The following is a 21,341-nucleotide window of genomic DNA, read 5'->3' on the forward strand; positions in this document are numbered from 1 at the left end:
TGTTCTGCTCTTGATGACAGGTGAAAGAGGCTGGTAGCTGCGTCTCTCTCGCAAGTCCTTCCATGACACCATGGTGAGTATCAAACCTCCTTCAATTGGTGCATGTGTCATTCTAAATGCTAGATAGGATTGATAAGATATACTTTTTAGTATCTATCAAGATAATAAAGAGTATAAATAGATCATGGGGGAAACAGTAGGCTAGTCGACCCTCTCCTTGATCCTTGCTATACTCGGCAGTCCTTTGCCGGACGATCTTCTCGCTCGTAGTAACAGATCCGGATTATCATGTGCAGAAATTGCAGCTCGTGCAGCAGAGGATTGCCATCATCGTACAGCAGCTTCGCTATAACAGCACATAGTCCTTCTCAAAGGCTGCCAGCATCTTCTCCCGGATGCTTGACGTAGATTTCCAGGGACCAGCACAAATAAAACAAACGACTTGATTGATCGATCGGAGAGAGGAACGCCGTCTTTCTTGTCTAATATTGCAGTCACAGTATTTTAAACAGTATTTACCAAGGTGGTAGGTGGTAAACGAAAATAACTCGATAAACCCGAGTAGACATCATGCCAACAGTTAGTTCTCAAGGTGTCTCTACTAGTGCACTGAACCTCGTTGGCAAATCGTGCCATCCAACCTCTTATGTCCCACATAACTACACAATAAGATTTGAGGCCATTTTTGTGAGTAGGCCTCATAGCGACGATCTTGCCGTACTGGTACACTGTTGCGAAATTAATATCCAATGAGAAACCAAGTCAAGTCGGTCTATGAGTCTGTGGGGTGGATGGCCTGAGAGTCAGGCCTACCAACATTGAAACACCAAAGTCAATTACAGGGCCTCTGCAGATACCCTATAGAGAGGTTGGAGGCAGTAAATAAATAGATGGAATGTTGAAGAAAATATAGATTACGGATAATACATGTATGGTCTCGTAGTATAATTGATGAGAATTTAATAAATATATTTCCTTGTTAAGAATTTAATTATTTTGCTGTCCAAGTCTACTTCATGACAGCTTTTGCCATTATGACTGCTTACAGTAATCCAGAGCCTTTGCCTTACTCGGCAGAAACTTGTGCATTGTTTCACAAAGCTAGACCAGTAGTAGTTGCCGATAGTTAGACCTTTACAGTCCTCAAGACAAACAAACAGACACCATTTGTAGTTTCAAGGAGTGGTCGATGGTGCCCTTTTGTCTCTATGAAGGTTACGTGTACTGGTAAATTTGAAACCACGGCTGAGTATCGTAATGTCAAAGTCAACCGCTGATGCCAGGACTGTGTGGTGAGTAAGTGGGGAGCTAACCTAGCAGGCTGGAAGTTACGAATCTAGACTAGCATGTGAAGATAACGATACCAAAGTCAATTCTGTTTGGTTACAAGTTTTGGATCTTGTGCAAGCTGGCCTGATAGTTAGTACCCTACCAATCAATATGAAGATCAATGCAACAAAGTCAGTATTATTCGGTAGGTCGTTTTGTTCGTTAGTGGGGGTTGGCCTGAATCTACCAATTGAGGCTGATACTGTTCAGTGTGGTTCGTTTTGTTAGCTGGCCTTATACTTAGGACCCTACCGATGTGGATCTGCAGAAAATAGAGTTGGAGACAACACTCAATGAAACGGTCTAACCGTGAGGCAAGCCATGTCACGGGCCCTGTAGGTATATGTTATAAATGTAGGATACCCTCTACAACTCTGAAAATTATCTCAAACACAACTGGTATCTCTTCCAAGGCTTGACAGACCATTTCGCTGTCATGGCTCTCATCACCAGTTTGCAGGATGTCCGGCTCGACATGCTGGCATATTTTGTTGCCTTTCTCGTCGTAGTATCCGTCGTACGAAAGAAGCTGGCCCCGCAACCCAGCGCATACTTGCTCAACCCCAGACGCTGGTACGAGTTTACCGATGCTCGTGCAGTCTCAGAAGTCCTTCACACCACCCGCCAAACCCTCGAAGAATGGTTCCACAAGCACCCAACAACCCCTGTCCGCCTGACAACCGATTTCGGTGAAATGACCTTTTTGCCTCCCACTCTGGCCGATGAAATCAAGAGCGATAAGCGCCTCAGCTTCATCAAGGCAGCTAACGATTCGGTATGTGGAACTTGTTGAATAAATGACTGGTCCATATAGCTAAACAACCAATAGGCCTTCCACACTGAAATCCCCGGTTTTGAGCCTTTCCGCGAGGGCGGAAGAAATGAGGCAGCACTGATCAAGGAGGTTATTCACGGTCAATTAAAGAAAACTCTGAGTAAGCCGGCAAACCCCGTCCAGATTATAACATGCCATGTCGATGCTAATTGTTTTGTTAAGACAAAATGACCTTTCCATTGGCTCAAGAAACCCAGCTGGCTGTTGAACACTACCTCGGTGCTAACAAGGGTAAGGACCATCGCGACACGTTGTTGACTTTAAGCTGATCGTCTATAGAATGGCACAAGATTCGACTCAGAGACGCACTGCTACCCCTGGTCACTAGAATCTCAACACGTATCTTTTTGGGTGAAGATCTATGCCAAAATGACAAATGGATTAGCATCACTTCGGAATACGCTGCCAACAGTCTCGAGGTCGCAAACCGCCTGCGCGTCTGGCCCAAGTACATGCGTTACGTCGTTTCATACTTCTCTCCAGGATGCGGAATTCTACGAAACCAGGTCAAGAATGCTCGCGAACTAATCACTCCCATTGTTGAACGCCGTCGATCCGAGGAAAAGGGTAAGGAATACAATGATTCTCTGGGCTGGTTTGAGAAGACTGCCAAACAAGCGTACAACCCTGCTGCTACCCAACTATTCCTTTCTGCTGTATCTGTCCACACCACCACCGATCTCATCTGCCAATGTTTGGAAGATATTGCCGCTCACCCTGAAATCATCAAGCCCCTGCAGGAAGAGATCAGGAGAGTTATTGCCGAAGAAGGGTGGAACACGAAGGCTATGTACAAGATGTTCCTTCTCGACAGCGTATTTAAGGAAACCCAACGATTGAAACCCATTCAAGTTGGTAAGTTGGACAATTATCGCTTTTGTAAAGTCGCTTGCTTACCTCAAATCAGCTTCAATGGTGCGAGAAGCGCAGTCCGACATCACACTCTCAGACGGTACATTTATCCCCAAGGGTCATCAAATTGCTGTCTCCTGTCACAACATGCGCGATGGAAGGATCTACGAGAACCCTGAAAAGTGGGATGGTTACCGATTCTTCCGTGAGAGACAACAATCCGCCAGAGAAGACAAGGTCCAGCTATCTTCGACCAGTGTTGAACACATGGGCTTCGGTTACGGAGAACACGCCTGCCCTGGTCGCTTCTTTGCCGCCAAGCAAGTCAAGATTGTCATGATGTACCTTTTGCTCAACTACGAGTGGAAGATTCCTGAAGGTCCCGAGCCGCAACTGATGGCCTGGTGCACCACTTGGGTTACGGATCCAGACTACGAAGTGCTAATGCGCAGAAAGGATAAAGATGACCCTTGTCTGCGATTGGAATTGGTACAGGATGACTAGGTAGGAGGACGTCACAGTCTTGGTCAGATCATCGTTATGCTGTATTTGACTACAACGACGTTTGCCTCGAGTGGAGGACCATCCTTGGGTTGACCGGCGAAGTAAATGGGAAGTCATATTTCTTTTGTAGTCGTTGTTATAGATCGCTGGGTCACGGTTTACATAGTTGGGTTTGATCTCGCCACTTGTTGACGGTAACATCTCGCCCAAAAAGCCCAATGAAAATAAATTATTGTTTATTAGTCGAATCTACATCTGTATATGAATCTTTTTTCAACATGGGAATATCGAACTCAGAATTCAAATGCAAGCATTCGCACCTTGTTTGCATTGGCAGCACGTTGAATCATCCCTAGTTCGAATTACCCAGTTGATGCAACAGTGAAAGAAAACTTGGTTGTCGAATAAAAATATACTTGAAATAGAACATGATAATACAATTTCCCAAATGGGCCCAGCTGAATTCAATAAGAACCTTATGAGCCTCAAATCTGATCTATCATCGTATATTTATCTCGCTTAAGTACAAACTAGCGAATGTGGCGGCAACTATTGAGTCGCTATCCTCGAATTGGTAATCCAGACTTACTCAATTGACTAAGGTCGAAGAATCAATCGAAATGCCCCTTTTGCCAAGATTCTTAAAGAGATCAGGTCCCGCTGTGAGACACATCCCAATCTATCTCAGCAAGTTACTTGTCTATCGTTAAAGTTCCTTAACTCTGTCTACCTACAGGATGCGTCTTTTACTCTTGGCCACTGGCCTTTTTGCGGCTAATGTAGTTGTCGAAGCTGGAGTGTGCAAGCCTGCGCGTAAGTATCTGTATTTCTGGCAAGTCTTCCTTCTAGACTGACGAGGATCAATCCAGAAACAACTGCCTCTCACTCCGACGCTGTCTCAAGCATTGAATCATCGGCTACTTCCGCTTCTGCCACCGTCATTGAAACCACCAGTCTCTCCATGACTGAGACTACCAGCGCCGAACCCACTGAAACCACGGCACCTGGTACTACGCTGGCCACGACAACCTCAGCTGAAGTTCTTTCTACCTCGGTCACTGAGGCACCAACGACCACAACAACCGAAGAAGCGTCGACTACCGTCTCGTCATCTACAGCTCCCTACTTCACACCTGGTTCAGTCGTCGGTTCTGGACCAGTCGCTGGCCTTACTCTACAGGGAGTTGATCAACGATTTATCCCTCTATCCTTCCAACAATCCGGTACCACCCAAACCTTAATATTCAGCCTTGCCAATGGGAAACTCGCTACAGGCACCAACAACAACAACCTATGCTTGGCCTACAAGGATCAAGGTGTTCTTGCGCCTCTTGTTCTGTGCCCATTCGATAACTTCGAGAACGCTCCTTTGTCCTGCCAACAGTCATCTGACGGCACACTTGCTTGCAGTGCTCCTGGTGGATATTGCAATGCGGCAAGAACATGCACACGACCTAACAATGCCGTTCGATTGTCTCAATTCTATGTCAATGACGCCCAGGAAGGCTTCTTCGGCCCTGCATCTGGGGACTTCGCTGGCTACACTGCACTCAACCTGGTACTGGCTCAATAAAGATCTACGTATGGAGGTAAATAGTACAGAAACACGTCTACTCGGCAGTGGGCTTCTCTATCCATTCGATCAATTGTGCTCTGTCTCCTGTAATCTGCACTGCCATGACGAATCAGTAGAACTTGCAATCATAATTATTCTAGAAGGTCTGTCATACGCAAGGGAATAAATGACTGTTCAGTTTAATCTTGCTGGTGTAAATATGGTTTTACATAGGCTTGGGGCTATCATCTCAAGTTTCAATTCGACTGTGTTAACAACAATAGGTAGATCATATGTTTGATTGCTCGTTAACTAAATGACACTTGAAAAGAGCCAACGGTAAAGTCGAGTAAACATCATAATCTAGCACTATGTTGTGACTTTATAATAATATTATTTCATGATGCGAATATTCTAAACTCTCTCGATGTTGAACCTAGCAAACTCCTTCATTGTCTCATTCCATAACTGATCTTGCAGGGCTAAACCTCGCTGCTCATACATGATGGGGGGAAAACTAAGTGGTAGAGTTAGTGTATCTTCTCGAGAACTGATGGATGCTTGAAGATACTCACGCTTTAATTCTTCCCTCGCTGATAAAGCTACCATGACTCTCGGCCCCCTTCACAGTTACAGCATCGACATATTGCCGCGCACCAACATTGGGAGTGCGTCCGAGAATCAGCGATGCCGCGTATAGGAAAGCTTCTTGCAGCATAGAGCGCTCAGTTTGTCCAAACTGTGTTCCTCTACATGCGCCGGGATTTGATACATTGATGATGACGTCGCTTGAAGGTACACGTTTGCTCAGTTCGCGTGTAAACATGAGCAGTAGTAGCTTGGTGGCCTTGTAGGCCTCCCATGAGTCGAAATACTTTGGGTTATCCATTATCTCCAAGACAGACTCTGACTCTGAGCCATTCCAGTTGGCATAATAAGAAGTGTCGGAGCCAACGACACTCAGACGAGCTGGTGATGACGCTCCGTGCTTCTCTCGCAGAATGGGAATTAGAACCAGAGCCAGAAGTACTGTCGAAAGATAATTAATCTGGAATGTGACTTCGTGACCTGTTCCTTCGGTACGTTCAAACGTGGGTTGACTGAGACCCGCGTTCAGGATGGCGATATCCAATCGTGGTAGCGTCTTACATCGTTTTGCAAAAGTCATGATCGAGTCGTAGCAAGACATATCAACGATAGACACCTCGATCTTTGCTGAAGGAAATTCCTTCCGGAGCTTTTTTGCCGCCTCATCTCCTCTCCTTTCGGACCGAACAGCCAGAATCATATGCGAAAGGTTGAGGGCGAGGAGTTGGCGTGCGGATTCGAAGCCAAGACCAACATTGGATCCTGTGACTAAAGCAACTTGACCGTGTAGGTCCACGGCGTTTGGGATAGAGGAGACTGTTTGGAATAGCTGACGCCATATGAATGCGAATGGGGTTGCATCGCCAGCAGCTTGGTGTTGAAGACTTTCAGACATGGTGAGAAATGGCTTGAGGATAAGTGAATCGTATGTTAAAATGATGTGCTTATGAATTTGTCTGTTTATATTGACCGAATTGGCTTGTGATAAAGGATTTACACCTCTGCATGGGTTCAAATGAGCACAGTAGAGACTTTCAACGTTCACGTAATCAGCTCTTCCAACGTCAATGTTTCCAAATGTCAAGTGGGTAAGAGTGGACCATGGCACTATGCAATTTGGTTTACTTGTATCCAATTACTCTCCTATTCGCAGGGAAGATTCTGAATTCTACTAAAATCTCATTACCATAACCAGATACTAGCTCCAAAAGTTTAACTTGCTCCCGGTAGTTGGATCGGATAGTTCCGAAATGTCCCCGAATAACACGGCAGTGGAGACCTTCGAGTCACGGATCATGATCTTCGGTGCCTCCTTTCTCGCTATTCTAGACATGATTCCAAATGTAGTCCCGCAAGACATTACGTACGAAGATCTTCACGTAGTAAACTAAGCATGAGTAAGGAAGACATAATCAGCTAAAATTTGTCAAACGATATGCATAACGTTACCATCAAAGCGCTAGTTATAGGTTGTGTTCCTGGATTCTGTAGAACCATCTATCCACCTACTTAAAGAAGGGTTAGCTCAGTCGAGTAATTCCAGAACATAAACACAATTTATTGTCTTCTATCTTCAATCAAGAGACACTTATCACAATACTCCAACCACCAATCAATATGACAGTTCAATCACAGCAACAATCCCAGGCTATTCCCGTCCTTTCTTCCCAGAATGGCACTGAACCCCAAGACGCAAACAAGGAGGTTGTTCAGAATGTCGCTGCCAAAGGAGTGCAATACTTCAACCCTGAGCAACTTCCTGCACCAGGTCTCGGTATAAACGGTCCCAATAATACTCTACCAAAGGTCTTTACACCCATCAAGATTCGCGGCATGACCATGCCCAACCGTATCTGGGTCAGCCCCATGTGCCAATACAGTGCCCGTGACGGCTTTCAGCAGCCTTGGCACTTTGCCCACTACGGCGGACTGGCCCAACGTGGCCCTGGCCTCATCATGCTAGAAGCTACCGCAGTTCAAGCACGTGGCCGTATCACACCTGAAGATTCTGGCATCTGGCTAGACTCTCATGTTGAGGGACTGCGAAAGCACGTCGAGTTTGCCCATGCCAACAACTCTCTTATCGGTATCCAGATTGGCCATGCTGGTCGCAAGGCCTCCTGCGTTGCTCCTTGGTTAGACGCCGGACTTGCCGCTGAAAAGGCCGCTGGTGGATGGCCCGATGACGTTGTCGGACCTAGCAACGAGCCTTTTGCTCCTGGCTACCCTACCCCCCGTGCTATTACTCTTGAAGAGATTGAACAGTTGAAGGAGGACTTTGTTTCCGGTGTTCGTCGAGCGGTTGAAGCAGGATTTGACACTATCGACTTCCATTTCGCTCACGGTTATCTTGTTTCCAGCTTCCTGTCCCCTGCCACCAACAAGCGTACCGACAAGTACGGAGGTAGCTTCGAGAACAGAGTGCGCCTTGCTCTCGAGATTGTCGAGGCTGCACGAGCTGTTATGCCTGAGGACATGCCCTTGTTCACTCGCATCAGTGGAACTGACTGGCTGGAGAACAACCCTGAGTACGAGGGAGAGACCTGGACTCTTGAGCAGAGCATCAAGCTTGCACACCAGTTAGCAGACCGTGGTGTCGATGTTTTGGATGTTTCCAGTGGTGGCATCCACAAGATGCAAAAGGTCGCTGCTGGTCCCGGTTACCAGGCACCTCTTGCCAAGGCGATCAAGAAGTCAGTTGGAGACAAGATGTTGATCAGCACTGTTGGTAGCATCAAGATAGGTACCCTTGCGGAGGAGATCATCGCTGGAGGAGAGGACGATACCCCCTTGGATCTTGTGGCTTCAGGCCGTCTGTTCCAGAAGAACACTGGACTTGTTTGGTCATGGGCTGACGATCTGAACACTTCTATCCAGATCGCTCATCAGATCGCATGGGGTTTCGGTGGCAGAGCTAAGAAGAACGCTCCCAAGCTTGTCTTATGAGGTTAAAGTACAAATTACTTAGAAATAGAGTAAATACACGAATAATAGAGTATAGACCATATATTACGGATGATAAGTTGTATCTACATCATTGACATATTTGAGTTTCCCATATCAAATACGACCTGTGTTCACAATGTATCAATGTATAAAGTATCAACTAATGAAGTCGGTACTGCTCTTGGAGACGATGACACAAAATGAAGCTATCGTTTGTTAGTGTTAGTGTCAGTGTACTGTGTACTGTGTTTTGCTATCGGAAGACTGTTGTAAAATTTGCAGAATCTGCCTCTCCAACCACGCATCTGTTTGGACGATCGGGTAATCCGGATAGGTCAAAGGAAACTAACAGGCTTTGGATACACGGATATCCCGATAGTCATGAGTACTTAGTCCGCGCGGACTTGGCACTGATCTGTATATCCGCCGGATGTGCCGCGGGATATCCGATCGCCAGTAACAAGCCCGAGAATCATGGCAATCATGATTAGACAGCGGAATTAACTTTTCTTCAGGGCTCTCATATTCTAACATTATGTGAATTAATTACACTCATGGCGCATGGACTGTGGGGGCGTTTGTTTGAAGCAAGCATCGCATCATTTCAATTCCATTTTCACTGCACCTTAACTTCCCATTCATTTCCAACGCAATGGGTGTCCAATCAACCAGAAACATTCCAAAGGAGAGTGTCTTCCACCTTGAAGACGCGCCCAAGCCAGAAACTGGCGTTCTCCTACAAGTTCGCGCTGGGAAAGTAAAGGAACGCGGTCTGGGAGGAGAAATAACGTCGGCCATCTACAAACAGGAACAGCACGGCCCAACATATGTTACAGCGACTGGCATTCTCGGCGATGAACATGCTGCCAAGAGCCATGGCGGAACCGAACGTGCAGTGCATCAGTACAACCCAGAGCACTACCCAGACTGGCAAGTCGAGAATTCCCCCGAGCCGGGCTTATACGATATCGGTGCGTTCGGAGAGAACCTCGTTACAACCAACATGAACGACGACAACGTTTGTATTGGCGACATATACACTCTCGGTGCCGAGGTTGTACTCGAAGTTAGCGAGCCTAGACACCCATGTTTCAAGCTCAACTCCCGATTCAAGTGGCCCGGGGCCCTCAAACGAACGATACGAACCGGCCGATCGGGGTGGAACTTCAGAGTTCTTAAGACGGGAAATATTTGCAAGGGAGACAAGATTTCATTGATCGAGCGACCATATCCAAAGTGGTCAGTCCTTAATGTTCAAAGAATACTCAGAGCCAGAAATGTATCCCTTCAGCTATTGGCAGAGTGCATTTCACTACCAATGCCAGAAATGTGGGTAGAGATCGGCAAAGAAAAATTAAGAAACTCGCCAAAGACGTACACACTGGTTGATGCTTATCTTGTCACCTCCCGTGTTAGAAAGCTCACATTCAAGTTGAAGAACGATCTAAAACTCGACAACCCAGAATTCGATCATTATGGGTTTGCCCAGATCATCTTCGGGCCAGATAACAAGTTTGAACGCTCGTATTCGATAGTCGATGGCGATCTTTACAAGTTTAGCCTGGGTGTCTCCCTAGATAGTCAATCTCGTGGTGGTTCAGCCTACATCCACAAAGAGATGAAGATTGGTGATGAGATTCAGATGTCCCCAGGAAATAACCTAGGCGCACAGGAAAACGACAAAAAGGCCGACCCGAAGCTTGAGCGTATCCTCATCGTTGGAGGCATTGGCATTACTGCCTTCCTTCCATCGATCCATCAGTGGGAGACGACAGGAGAACCCTACCATCTTCACTATGCTGTACCGAGCCCTGAAGATGCTCCATTCCTCGACGAACTTCCAAGAGACAAGACGACGTTATATGCCAAGTCAGAAGGTAGAAGGCTCAACATCCCGGACATTATACCGAAGCCCACCAAGGAGAAGACGTACCATGCCCGTATCTTCTCGTGTGGCCCAGCAGGTATGATGAAGGAATGTCAACGCGTCGCTGCCGACCTAGGATACCCAGACTACATGGTGCACTGGGAGGACTTTGGTAGTGGTGGCGATAACTTGGGTGACCCATTCGACGTGGAGGTTGACGAACCTGAGACCAACAGACACGAGACGTTGACGGTTCCGTCTAACAAGACCCTTCTTGACGTGCTCAATGAAGCTGGTTTTGATGTACTTTCCTCGTGTAAGTCTGGGGCTTGCGGTGCTTGTAAGGTGACGCTATGCAAGGGAGAGGTTGACTACAAGAGCACGTCACTGTTAGAAAAGGAGAAGGGCACAGCCTTGCAGGCATGTGTCGATCGAGGGCATGGAGACTTGGCCATAGAAATTGATTAGAGACATGCCTGCGGCTGATGGATACTAGATGAATGAATAAATGAGTCTTGACATGGTACCCCGACACCCATCATCTCAATCGCTTCTTGATAGTGTCATTATCCGCTGCCTTGATACTACGCAGCACTTTGGCGAACCGTCACGAACTTTTAGTTCGCTTGACGGCTCTTGCGTCTTCATCATCTCCCTCGTTTTCATCAGCATCACTTTATAAATTGTTCGTAACGCTGGGCGTCCATAGTAATGCTGATATGAGTATCTCGCCAACTTGGATGAAATGACACACTAGAAAATTACAAAGCCTTCTACCATAGCAGGGCATCCCAGGCTGGGCTCATGATCATCACAGGTTCAATGAATGATGGGCAATATCTTGCGTATCCATAACGTTATTATGTACTAAATAACCAATAATAACCCTTCTTGTCATCACGGTACCGGTAAATAAAGGATAACCTTAAAACAGTCGCTGCTACAAATGAAGTGCCTTCCATATTGCTTTCTTAGTTACTCTGGACGAAGCCAGAGTTGTCGGCGCAGTCGAAAACCTTGGCAATAGCACCCGTGTCAAACGCCTCCTTGATCAGAACACCGACGGAGTAACTAGACGCTTTTGTTAGCAGGTGAAATACAAGGGTGGAATGTTAACAACGAAAATGGACACCTACACTCCGGCAACGATCATGTAAAATCCAAGAATCATGATGAGCACATGAAGACCATACTTAATCTTCTGTCCTGCTGTTCCGGTCTTATAACGCTTAAAGTCGTGCATCCAGAGAAGAGCAGGGAACACCAGACTAAATGGAGCAAAGCAGAGGGCGCCAGCAAGTCCAAGAAGGTAGTTCAGGATGGGAACGGCCTCGGCCACAATGAAAGCAGCAGAACCAAGTAGGAAGTTGATTCCTAGCCACGTTCCCCAGTGAGTGAACGAGTTGGCCTGCAGGTGCTTTGAGTCTCGGAGGATACGGACAAAGGCGTACTTGGCTGCGACATGCTGGTAGATGCCAACACCTAGAATAAGTCCAGGCAGCGAGACACCATAGGCTACCTTCTTGATGATGGGTCCAGCACTGGCAAATGCGGGGGTTGAGAGCCAGATACCGCAGTAGCGGTAGATGACCAGACTGAAGGAGAGGTACATAACCATGACGATGAAACCAGCAAGGAGACAGGCCTTTTTGTAATCCCTGGGTCGCTTCATCTCTGAAATGACGGGCAAGAACATAGAAGAGCCACAAGTGCTGATGAAGATGTTGGTCGCGTTTACCATACCGACAACAAAACTAGGGTAAGCAATAGGCGCCCAACCAAGTTCAAAGTCTCCAGTCTGGGGCGCAGCAGCAGGTCTGTCAACTTGCGTAACTGCCACAACAAAGATGAACACGCCCAGAACGAAGGTGATGAAGCCGAACCATGTCAACCAGCCGAGCTTGGAGAATGTGCGGATGGACGAGAACATGGTGATGCCGATGGCAGAAACAAGACCGAAGACTACAGTGCATGCTCCGTGGTCTGACAGCGCGTTGAAGCCAACAGTTGATGTGACAATTCCACCAGCTGAGATGAGGATTTGAGCCATGATGATCTGGACACCGACTATTTCGCGGCCCCAGCGACCCCAGATGAGACCCATCATGTCTGCCAATGCTAGAGTGGAGAGTTAGCGCTGAGTGTCAAGATTAAGGTAATTTGCAGACATACTGTGGCACTCTGTGTGGTTGTGCTTAAAGTCACCAAGAATAAGACCGGTATCTAGGCCATGTTAGCTCCAAGTACGATACGAGCTGGATCAAATTGACTCACAAACATTGAGAGACGTGTATCCAATGATGCACAAGGAGCCACCGACGGAGCCTAGTGCACCAAGAGCTGCTGGGATAGCGAGAATGCTCATGGCAAAGTTGATCTTGAGGAAGACCACCGTCGCTCGCTGCCAACTGACAGTTCTGAACTCAACACCATCGACGTTCTCTTGAAAGACCTCCCTTGACTCCCCCTTGCCAGAGTCAAAGTCGGGGACGTCGCCATGCTCAAGGGCACACTTTTCCTTCCTATCACTAGCCGAGTACTGCTCAATGGGAGAGATCTTTGGAGATGCCATTGTGTAGTGATGTAGAAGAGAGGAGGAGGGGTGGATGAGACAAGAAGAGATTGAGGAGAAAAGATGCAGAATATATAGTTATACTCAATATTGGTCAGGGTTCTATTGGCAACACCAGGGTAATGCGGGGTTGCATGGGGCTGGGTGCCGGTGGAAACGAATACAGTCTTCGTGTGTGTCACTGTACAATACGGAGTAGCCCTGCTAGGCATACGAGTCTCGACTCCCTGGTCAGATAAGCTAGCTAGCCACCTGGTCGGGACCAAGCAGAAGAGGCAAGCCTTGTGGACAGTGTTGATGTTTACCCCGGAAGCCAAGGCAATGGAACCTTGGCTGTTAGTCCTAATGAGTTATGCGAGTAGATTCGTAGTTTAGCTAATACGGAGTGTCTTTGTTTCATTCAATACGGAATGATTTGCATAACGATGAGAACTCAACGCTTCAGCATCAACCATTAATTATCTCGGTACCTCAATGATAAAGAAGTATATCATGTATACTACGCATGTATCAATGATTTTCTCTATCGTAGATATGGCCAAAATGATAACTAGAACCAGGTTCACGATGTTTTCCAGACCTACTCTGATATCACAGGTCAGGAGGGCTATCTCGGGATACCCGGTTTAAGCCCCCGAGGGTTTGCATCGGTTAGACACCATTCAGTCATTCCCAGAATTTGGAGATGTATACTAATGAGTTTCCGCTTCGCCAAACCTAAGCGCCACCTCTTATCTGCTCGGTTCCGCTTTTCCCGGGGTTCGTTTCAGCGATCACTGCACCGTTGTAACCATCAAAGATAAGCTTTGGACAACCAGATGATACGTCGTAGTCGAGAGCACAGTACGTTCAATAATAGTACAACTAGACAGTGTATGTTTCCTCAATATAGTACAACGTCTAGACCTACCCAACTTATACAGTCGTGAGTTAAGATCCCGATCTAACGATGTAGATAGAGTTCAGTCAAAGTGGAATGCGGGGAATTTCCCACACTGAAATACCTGGCCAAGATAAAGAAACTGGGGAAACGGAGCAGATGCCGGGAGACGGGTTAAGCCCCGAAGTATGGAGATAGCAATATCTGGGGGAAAGCGGCTCTGTTTCGATAAGGGTGTTTCTGGGCTCTGCGTTCCCTACAATGCCCCGCTTGAGCCGAAATACCAGCTCCTTATAGTCTCGGCTTGACGGTGTAGCCTAGTGTTGATCGTCATCAATTCCAGCCAATTCTCTCAGTACAAGGCCAATAGTACTTCTGTTTTAGTTCATCGCCCATCATGTTTGCTCTTGATCCTATTAACACCGCTTTCTATGAGCAAATCAAGGACTTACCCTGCCCGCACGAAATGGGCGGCTATCAACAGGCCTATGACAATTTGGAGCAAATACAGAAGCATGAGCCGGCTGCAGATATCGAGACGACGACAATTCAAGTTGGCAAGAAATATGGTCCTACAACTGTGACATTGTTCAGGTTAAAGACCCATGCCAATAAGCCTCTCCCCATGGTGTTCTATACTCATGGTGGTGGTTGGATTATGGGAAGGTAAGTACCAATCAGCGTCTTAGTGTACCATGTGTGTTGAACCGGTTGACTGATTCGTCTTGATATAGTGCAAAGTCTTTCGCAGTCTTGATGGAAGACTTGGCTCGTCGTACTAAAGCTGCTATTGTCTTTCCAGACTATACTCGTGTACCTCATCAAACATTCCCATACCCACTTGAGCAGAGTTATGAAGTTCTCGACTACATGGTCAACCATGCAAGTCTGTATCACATTCTGCCGGGAACTATTGCTCTCGCTGGAGACAGTGTTGGAGGTGAGTTGCTCGCTTCCAACATTGACAAAATGCATTCTAGTGCTAACTCCGTTAAGGACACATGGCTATTACCATGGTGCAGCTCTCCCTAGAGCGCAAGCTACCAGCCAATATTGGTCAATTAGTTCTATGGGCTCCTGTCACAGTAACGCATAAAAAGCTTGGATCATACACGACGTTTGCCCAAGCACCATTCCTAACGGAGGATTCAATGGACTGGATGATCGATTCTTTCTTACCTAATCCGAAAGATCGTGAGACAGCACTAGCATCACCATTGACCCATCTCTCGGATAAAGTCCTGGCTCAGTTCCCCCCTACAATCATCTTCCTCTCAACCGTCGACCCGCTCCACGACGAAGGTGTGGCGTTTGGTCATAGACTCCAGGAGAATGGGGTTGATGCATCTATCATCAAGGCAGAGGGACAGATGCATGCTTTCTGTCTTGTGAAGGCGCTACGGGATGGTCCTACTGCGCGTGCTGTGATGGAGATGGCTGCCTTGAGATTGAAGAGGATTTTCTCTCAACGGGATATCAATGGGCGACTGTAGCGCAAAGATAGATAGATAGAGTGAATAAACATAAACCGGAATAATATTTACAATTTACAATTTCCAGGGAAGTTCATGTCACCCATGCAATAGTCTCATGTAGAGCGTTAGCAGTAAAAACGGCTGGAGACGCTATACTGATCAAATTGGACACCTACTCACTGCAAATATGCCGTAAGTAAGCAGCCTGCTGACTCTCATCGGGACAATCTCCAATGTCTCGGATCCGTTACAGTTGAGCCTCTTTACCATCACTAGCTGTGCCCCAACAGACTTCGTTTTCTCCAATATCTAAGTGATAGATCCCCATTGAAAGTGCAATCAAGTGCTAGCATAGGGTTCTTATCGACTCGCGGGTAACCAGGCATTGTACCCACAGCCGATGGACCCGAACACTCCCCGATATTCCTTCTCCTCACTTTTGCTCGGCCCCGTGGGTTAGCCTAGACTCCCTTGGCTCTTATCTCTAAGATTTGGCTGACGCCGCGTAACCGGTAATTGTATGCTCCGGGTCCGGTCTCGCTCTTGTTTCTGCTACATTTAACGCGCAGTCACCAAGAAAGTAATACTGAAGAATTCTCCTTGTGTATTAGTTACGACTCTTTTAGGAAAACCTTTTCGCCAATCATCAATCATCAATTACCATCATGGTTAAGTCAATGCAGTTTGGAGACTTGGACGTCCCTGTCCCTGGCTTCGGTGCCATGGGCATTAGCTTCGCACTCGGTAACGATCTTAGTTACGAGCAGGCTGAGCCTGTGCTTCTCAAAGCGCTGGAACAGGGATGCACCTTCTGGGATACTGCTGTAAGTCTGGACACACCACTGTTGATTTAGAGCATTCTAACTAACTACTCTTAGGTTTCTTACGGACCAGGCAAGAACGAGAAGATTATTGGTGACTTTATCAAGAAGCACAATTGTCGTGATAAGCTTTTTAGTGAGTATAAAATATGCTTTGGATAGCAAAGTAAATATGTTTCAAATGATCAAGTTACTGACTGCAGCACCTCAGTTGCATCAAAGTGCGGTATAGCCGCTTTTGAAGATGGATCAGTTACCAACTCAGCTGAGCATATCAGGACATACATGGAGGGGACCATCGAAAGACTTGGTTTCACTCCCGACTTGTACTATATTCACCGAATGGACCCAAGTAAGTGAACGCAATGACACACCCTCCTTGCGGAACAAGTCAAGCTAACAGCGCTTTTAGACACGCCTCTAGAGGAATCTATTCCCGCCCTTAACCTACTCCGCAAGCAAGGAAAGACAAAGTACATTGGTCTTTCTGAGTGTTCCGCCGAGACATTACGCAAGGCAAACTCCAGTAAATATCCTCCATCTCGCACACCACGCACCATGCTTACGATATATCAGTTGCCAAGATCGATGCTGTTCAGGCAGAATACTCTGCTTTTGAGACTATACACGAGACTGACGGTCTCGTCGACACAGCTCGCGAACTTGACATCTCCTTTATTGCTTACGGTCCTCTAGGACACGGCTGGCTTGTAGAGAATTTCCCCTATGAAACCCCCGAGGACTTTGCTCCCGAAGATTACCGACGTCAAAGTAAGTTGCACACCCTCTCAGACATTTTAATTATACTAATATGGCCAAATAGTCCCCAAGTGGCAAGGCGAGAACTTTTACGCCAACAAGAGAATCGCCGACAAGTTCAAGGAGCTTGCCAGGAAGAAGAACTGCACACTTCCTCAAATCGCCATCGCGTGGGTTGCGGCTCAGGGTATGATTGCTATCCCTGGTACAACCAAGCCAGAGCGATTGGTGGAGAACTTTTCAGCGAGGGAGATTGAGATTACGGAGGAGGAGAACAAGGAGATGCGCAAGTTGGTAGATGCGCTAAAGCCTCAGGGTGACCGGTATAACGAGATTGCTATGAGGAATATTGGTAAATAAATGGTGGTAGCATAGAATGAATTTAGATATTTGATAGAGAGATCTCGGCGTTCACTCCATGCAGTTGTATATGACATAAAAAGGAACATTGATACAACAAAATAATCCACTTGCTCAATCAGACTTGTTATGTGGTAAGATTTTATTTCATACTAAGAGGGAATCGATTGAAGATAAAGGAAGAGCTAAGTACAAAAACAGCAATACACAAATCAAGTGGCATTGCAAAACTTACTTCAATGTAAGGTCGTGAAGCATCGCCTTTTTATCGGCGTCCGTATACTCCATGTGCACAATCGAGGCTACCTTGGGATCTTGTGCAGAATCTCTTACCTCGTGATGTCCCTCGGGTGCAGCTGGGTTACCCTTCTTTGCGCCAGTCTCCCCATCCAAAGGCGTGAACTCGCCACAGAAACCCCACCTCGTCTCTTCCTTCCACCGCTTCGACATCCAGTCATTAGCCTTCTTAGGATAGAGGTCCACCGTGTCCCCAAGCGTCATATCATGCGCCATTACGGGGAAGATATTGTCGTATGCATCCGCTTCGACCAGCTTGTCAATGCTCTCCTTTGCAATACTCGCCTCGAGGTGCCATCCCGGCTCCGTTGTGGGGTCGAAAAATGGTCTCTCTGGGTCCTTCCAGGGATGGATGGAGAGGAAGAGCCTGCCGGGACACGCTGAGAGGGTATGGCCAAGAGGGTTGGGTGAGATCATCTCAGGTAGGGGTGTGTAAGGGGAGGGTCTGAATTCGCCGCAGTGATGGGCAATGTCACCGCCCAAAAGCATGAATGATGGTGGGTTTGCTGTCGTGCGAGCGAGAGCTGACATGTGTCCAACTGCATGGCCTGGCGAGCTCAAGAGGTAAAAACTTCCATCGTCGTAAAAGTCATAGGCCTGGAATTTACCAATATCGAGCCCCGCCTCACCACTAAAGTCAATCTCGACCAACTCACGGCCTTGCCAAGCAGTTTCATTTACATGCGAGTCTTTGGCGGTCGGCCAGCCCGGCATTACGCCTTGCTTGAAGCCTGGACCGACAATCAGATCTGTGGAGGAAGGAAATGTTTGCGGATCGCCAGCATGATCGAAATGCCAGTGCGACCAGATAATACCTCCAACGCTATTCAAGTCCTGTCCATTATCGCGCAGGATCGAGGCAACGTCTGTTTCGACGTTTATGTTGCAGCCACTTCCCTTGATACCTGCGACAAAGGTTTCGGGTAGGTTTTCCCAGTCTTTTCGGACGCCTAGGTCAAAAACGACAGTGTCGTATTTTGATGGCTTGGAGCCATTGTGTTTGATGAGAAAGGCATATGAACCGACGTTGATAGTGTCAAAGCCAGGAACGAGGGGTTCCACGAACGTTGAGGCGGGGAAGCCGCTCATGAAGCTGGTTGTATCGATGATGTAGACATCGACTGTGCTCTGTGACTCTGGTATGACTACCGGGGGTGGGAGACGAATAGGCGACATGGCTGTAGGTAGCGTGATGCAATGCAGTGCAGTGCAAGTCAGGTATTGCAGTGGTGGTAATTGATGACTGATGATCTGACTTGAGTTGAATGGATGGAATCAAAACTCTGTCTTACTTTCTCCCATCATTTATCCCCAAACTAGATAGCTGGTTGACTTCCAAGGTTAGCAGTACTTGGTTATCCGGGGAACAAGCTCGGCTGTCGGATTCAGCCTCTAAAGCTCTGCACTACCACGAAATGCCCTGTTCTTGGAGCATACACCATTGGGATCAACCACTAACGGATATCTGCGGGCGCATTGATAGCCGCTGTGGCTCGTCCCCAATCTAAAATTGAGGGATAGTGAGGTGGGCGCGGTACGAGGTTAAGACATTACAGTTTGCCGTACTGTATCTCTTCTAGGGCAACAGACCTGTTGCGGGGAGATGGCGGACGCTAGCGGACTTACGGATAATTACCTTGGTATGGAGTAGATAACACTGGAGGACTCAGGTGGGTTTGGATGGAGAGTTAGTGACTGGATAAACGAGTGAATGTTGGAAAATTGTGCGTTATCGGCGTGCTCTGTGTGATGTTATGTAAACTGTACTACATTGTGATATTCTCTTTCGCTGTGCTTATCACAGAAGAAAATAATAAGTCGTGATAATGAGATTACTTTTCATTTATTACAATATCGTAGATTGTGAATCCGTGTGTAATTAATGAAACCCATGGTTGGCTTGAGGCCGATGAGTGAACACAGGGACACTTCAGTGACATCGCTAAATCTGTCATACCTGGGTAACGACTAGTGAAGTAGAAGACCACGTATGGAGATATACATAACAATAGGCTAGATAGATCCGACGGTTGATAAATATGGAATAAACTACTTGTTCTCGTTCTCATCATCAACATCGCCTAGACCTCAAGCTAGTCTTCTCTCCTCTGGAATTCCGTTCTTCTCCTCCTCCGTCAAATTCACATCAAATACTTCAACCAACGCCTGAATTCTCTCCTCTTCAGTCTTGCACTCCCGAATAACCTTTCGCTGATTGCCGATTGTCTCTCTGATCGTATCTTTGAACAAGGTAAGGTTACCAATAATCTCTTCCTTCTCCTCATCTTGGATCATCTTGGTACAGGTGACATATCTAGTAAAGAAAGATCGCGGGTTGGTAGAGGTAAACCACGACATGACCTCGTAATCTTGGGGCAGAAACTCCGTCTCAGTAAAGGCATAAGTAGGTGTCCACACATCAGTTCCGTCCTCAGTAGGCTTGAGGCAGACGTCGTAGCACCACAGCTTAGTTCCTTTGGTGGGGTTGCTTGCGTGAGACTCAGCGATAGCTCGGCGCTGAAGACGGATCTTTCGAGGAGCAATACTCGTGGTTTCGAACCCGTGGCGTAGAGGGAAAGGAAGGTTGGGACCCATTGAACCCATTCCCACATCGACGATATACCACTCATCCTCAAAGTGAGCGAGGTTGAGCATGTGGTTCCAGCCATCATAAGTGTAGGCTTGGTTCTTTCTAACATCGGGATAAGGACTCATGGCGCGCGCCACTCGACCTCCGCAATCGCGAACCTCGTAACCAAATGAGCGAAGAACAGTACCGAGAAAGGTGTTGTTCTCCATACATCGACCGCCACGGCGACGCGTAACTATCTTTTCGAAAAGCTCATATGGGTCAAGGGTGATGGTCTTGTGTGCTGAGTAGTGGAGTTCAAGGTTCTCAAATGGGATATTGCATGTGTGGTAACGGGTGATGGCTTTAATGAGGGGAAGACCGTGTTCCTTGGTGTGAGCAAGGGTCGAATCCTTCAGTACTGGCGAATCGAGGAATCTCTGAGGAAGCTTGATGACTTTGAGATACTCTTGAAGCTGTGCTTGGGTGTATCGTGGAGGGTTTTCCACCTGAAGTTGGGTGAGTACTGTTGGGTCGGGAAGACACGACATGGTGGACTAGATAAGGCGTCAGGCCAAGCTGGGTTGGGCAAAGTGGAATGTCTGCGTGTGTCTCTATAGATGAGTGTATGAGTGTTAATGACACCAGTGAATCTACCACCCTATCAGACGGATTATTATACCTAGAGATGACTCGCAATCTGACCCGGGTATCCCACAGTGGTTCTACGGGGAAAATCTCCAAATCCGCTATTCCAGGATGTAATCAGTTACGCACAGTGACGAAACGTGGGGTAGAGTGAGACGGGGAGTTAGGCCGGAGCAGGTCCGTAAGACAGGGTACCCCTCATCAATTGCCGGGCTTCTTTACTAACGGTAGGAGCTAGGCTAATTCCGTTTAGTATCTAGCTGTTTTTCATCCATCATCCAGTATCCTCATCTGCCGTAAGACTTTGGCAAGTGAAGTAAGCCAGATATAGCGAGGTCTAGGTAAGGAAACTTATCTATCTAATGACTCACTAGAAGTTGAGCAAAATAATAATAGTCAGCTCACTTCCCTTGACCAATTTCTTACAATCTTACCGTAGACCAACGTCACGGATTGCTTGTACAGTCAATGATGGTCTAGCCTC

General features: G+C 47.1%; 10 protein-coding genes across 10 annotated transcripts; 6 read left to right on the forward strand and 4 right to left on the reverse strand.

The window, feature by feature from the left end:
- Positions 1 to 1,717: 1,717 nt before the first annotated feature.
- On the forward strand, positions 1,718 to 3,782 carry FGSG_00071 (uncharacterized protein). Its single transcript, XM_011317365.1, has 5 exons — positions 1,718 to 2,104; positions 2,159 to 2,264; positions 2,327 to 2,395; positions 2,444 to 3,019; positions 3,072 to 3,782. Exons 1-5 carry the CDS (start codon positions 1,766 to 1,768, stop codon positions 3,518 to 3,520), a joined length of 1,539 nt encoding a protein of 512 aa, XP_011315667.1. The 5' UTR covers positions 1,718 to 1,765; the 3' UTR covers positions 3,521 to 3,782.
- A 186-nt stretch (positions 3,783 to 3,968) lies between these two features.
- Positions 3,969 to 5,093, forward strand: FGSG_00072 (uncharacterized protein; the record flags this gene model as incomplete). Its single annotated transcript, XM_011317366.1, has 3 exons — positions 3,969 to 4,024; positions 4,257 to 4,333; positions 4,390 to 5,093. 3 exons carry the CDS (start codon positions 3,969 to 3,971, stop codon positions 5,091 to 5,093), a joined length of 837 nt encoding a protein of 278 aa, XP_011315668.1.
- Positions 5,094 to 5,489: 396 nt separating this feature from the next.
- Positions 5,490 to 6,558, reverse strand: FGSG_00073 (uncharacterized protein; the record flags this gene model as incomplete). The annotated part of the gene is made up of 2 exons (XM_011317367.1): positions 5,490 to 5,592; positions 5,651 to 6,558. The coding sequence occupies 2 exons, from the start codon at positions 6,556 to 6,558 to the stop codon at positions 5,490 to 5,492; spliced, it is 1,011 nt and encodes a 336-aa protein (XP_011315669.1).
- Positions 6,559 to 7,280: 722 nt separating this feature from the next.
- On the forward strand, positions 7,281 to 8,609 carry FGSG_00074 (uncharacterized protein; the record flags this gene model as incomplete). Its single annotated transcript, XM_011317368.1, has 1 exon — positions 7,281 to 8,609. The coding sequence occupies one exon, from the start codon at positions 7,281 to 7,283 to the stop codon at positions 8,607 to 8,609; it is 1,329 nt and encodes a 442-aa protein (XP_011315670.1).
- Positions 8,610 to 9,261: 652 nt separating this feature from the next.
- Positions 9,262 to 10,944, forward strand: FGSG_00075 (uncharacterized protein; the record flags this gene model as incomplete). The annotated part of the gene is made up of 1 exon (XM_011317369.1): positions 9,262 to 10,944. One exon carries the CDS (start codon positions 9,262 to 9,264, stop codon positions 10,942 to 10,944), a length of 1,683 nt encoding a protein of 560 aa, XP_011315671.1.
- Positions 10,945 to 11,447: 503 nt separating this feature from the next.
- Positions 11,448 to 13,048, reverse strand: FGSG_00076 (uncharacterized protein; the record flags this gene model as incomplete). Its single annotated transcript, XM_011317370.1, has 4 exons — positions 11,448 to 11,547; positions 11,613 to 12,594; positions 12,649 to 12,699; positions 12,751 to 13,048. 4 exons carry the CDS (start codon positions 13,046 to 13,048, stop codon positions 11,448 to 11,450), a joined length of 1,431 nt encoding a protein of 476 aa, XP_011315672.1.
- A 1,277-nt stretch (positions 13,049 to 14,325) lies between these two features.
- FGSG_00077 (uncharacterized protein) lies at positions 14,326 to 15,421 on the forward strand (the record flags this gene model as incomplete). The annotated part of the gene is made up of 3 exons (XM_011317371.1): positions 14,326 to 14,594; positions 14,663 to 14,868; positions 14,925 to 15,421. 3 exons carry the CDS (start codon positions 14,326 to 14,328, stop codon positions 15,419 to 15,421), a joined length of 972 nt encoding a protein of 323 aa, XP_011315673.1.
- Positions 15,422 to 16,068: 647 nt separating this feature from the next.
- FGSG_00078 (uncharacterized protein) lies at positions 16,069 to 17,343 on the forward strand (the record flags this gene model as incomplete). The annotated part of the gene is made up of 6 exons (XM_011317372.1): positions 16,069 to 16,227; positions 16,282 to 16,360; positions 16,436 to 16,576; positions 16,637 to 16,750; positions 16,801 to 16,995; positions 17,048 to 17,343. 6 exons carry the CDS (start codon positions 16,069 to 16,071, stop codon positions 17,341 to 17,343), a joined length of 984 nt encoding a protein of 327 aa, XP_011315674.1.
- Positions 17,344 to 17,574: 231 nt separating this feature from the next.
- On the reverse strand, positions 17,575 to 18,816 carry FGSG_00079 (uncharacterized protein; the record flags this gene model as incomplete). Its single annotated transcript, XM_011317373.1, has 1 exon — positions 17,575 to 18,816. The coding sequence occupies one exon, from the start codon at positions 18,814 to 18,816 to the stop codon at positions 17,575 to 17,577; it is 1,242 nt and encodes a 413-aa protein (XP_011315675.1).
- A 912-nt stretch (positions 18,817 to 19,728) lies between these two features.
- On the reverse strand, positions 19,729 to 20,760 carry FGSG_00080 (uncharacterized protein; the record flags this gene model as incomplete). Its single annotated transcript, XM_011317374.1, has 1 exon — positions 19,729 to 20,760. The coding sequence occupies one exon, from the start codon at positions 20,758 to 20,760 to the stop codon at positions 19,729 to 19,731; it is 1,032 nt and encodes a 343-aa protein (XP_011315676.1).
- Positions 20,761 to 21,341: the final 581 nt, after the last annotated feature.

Source organism: Fusarium graminearum, chromosome 1 (genome assembly GCF_000240135.3).
Source record: "Fusarium graminearum PH-1 chromosome 1, whole genome shotgun sequence".
NCBI lineage: Eukaryota > Fungi > Ascomycota > Sordariomycetes > Hypocreales > Nectriaceae > Fusarium > Fusarium graminearum.

Coding starts and splice junctions, on each gene's coding strand:
- FGSG_00071 (XM_011317365.1), top strand. CDS start 1,766: ATGGCTCTCATCACCAGTTTGCAGGATGTCCGGCTCGACATGCTGGCA. Junction 2,265..2,326: donor TCAATTAAAGAAAACTCTGA/GTAAGCCGGCAA, acceptor TGTTTTGTTAAG/ACAAAATGACCTTTCCATTG. Junction 2,396..2,443: donor CTACCTCGGTGCTAACAAGG/GTAAGGACCATC, acceptor GATCGTCTATAG/AATGGCACAAGATTCGACTC.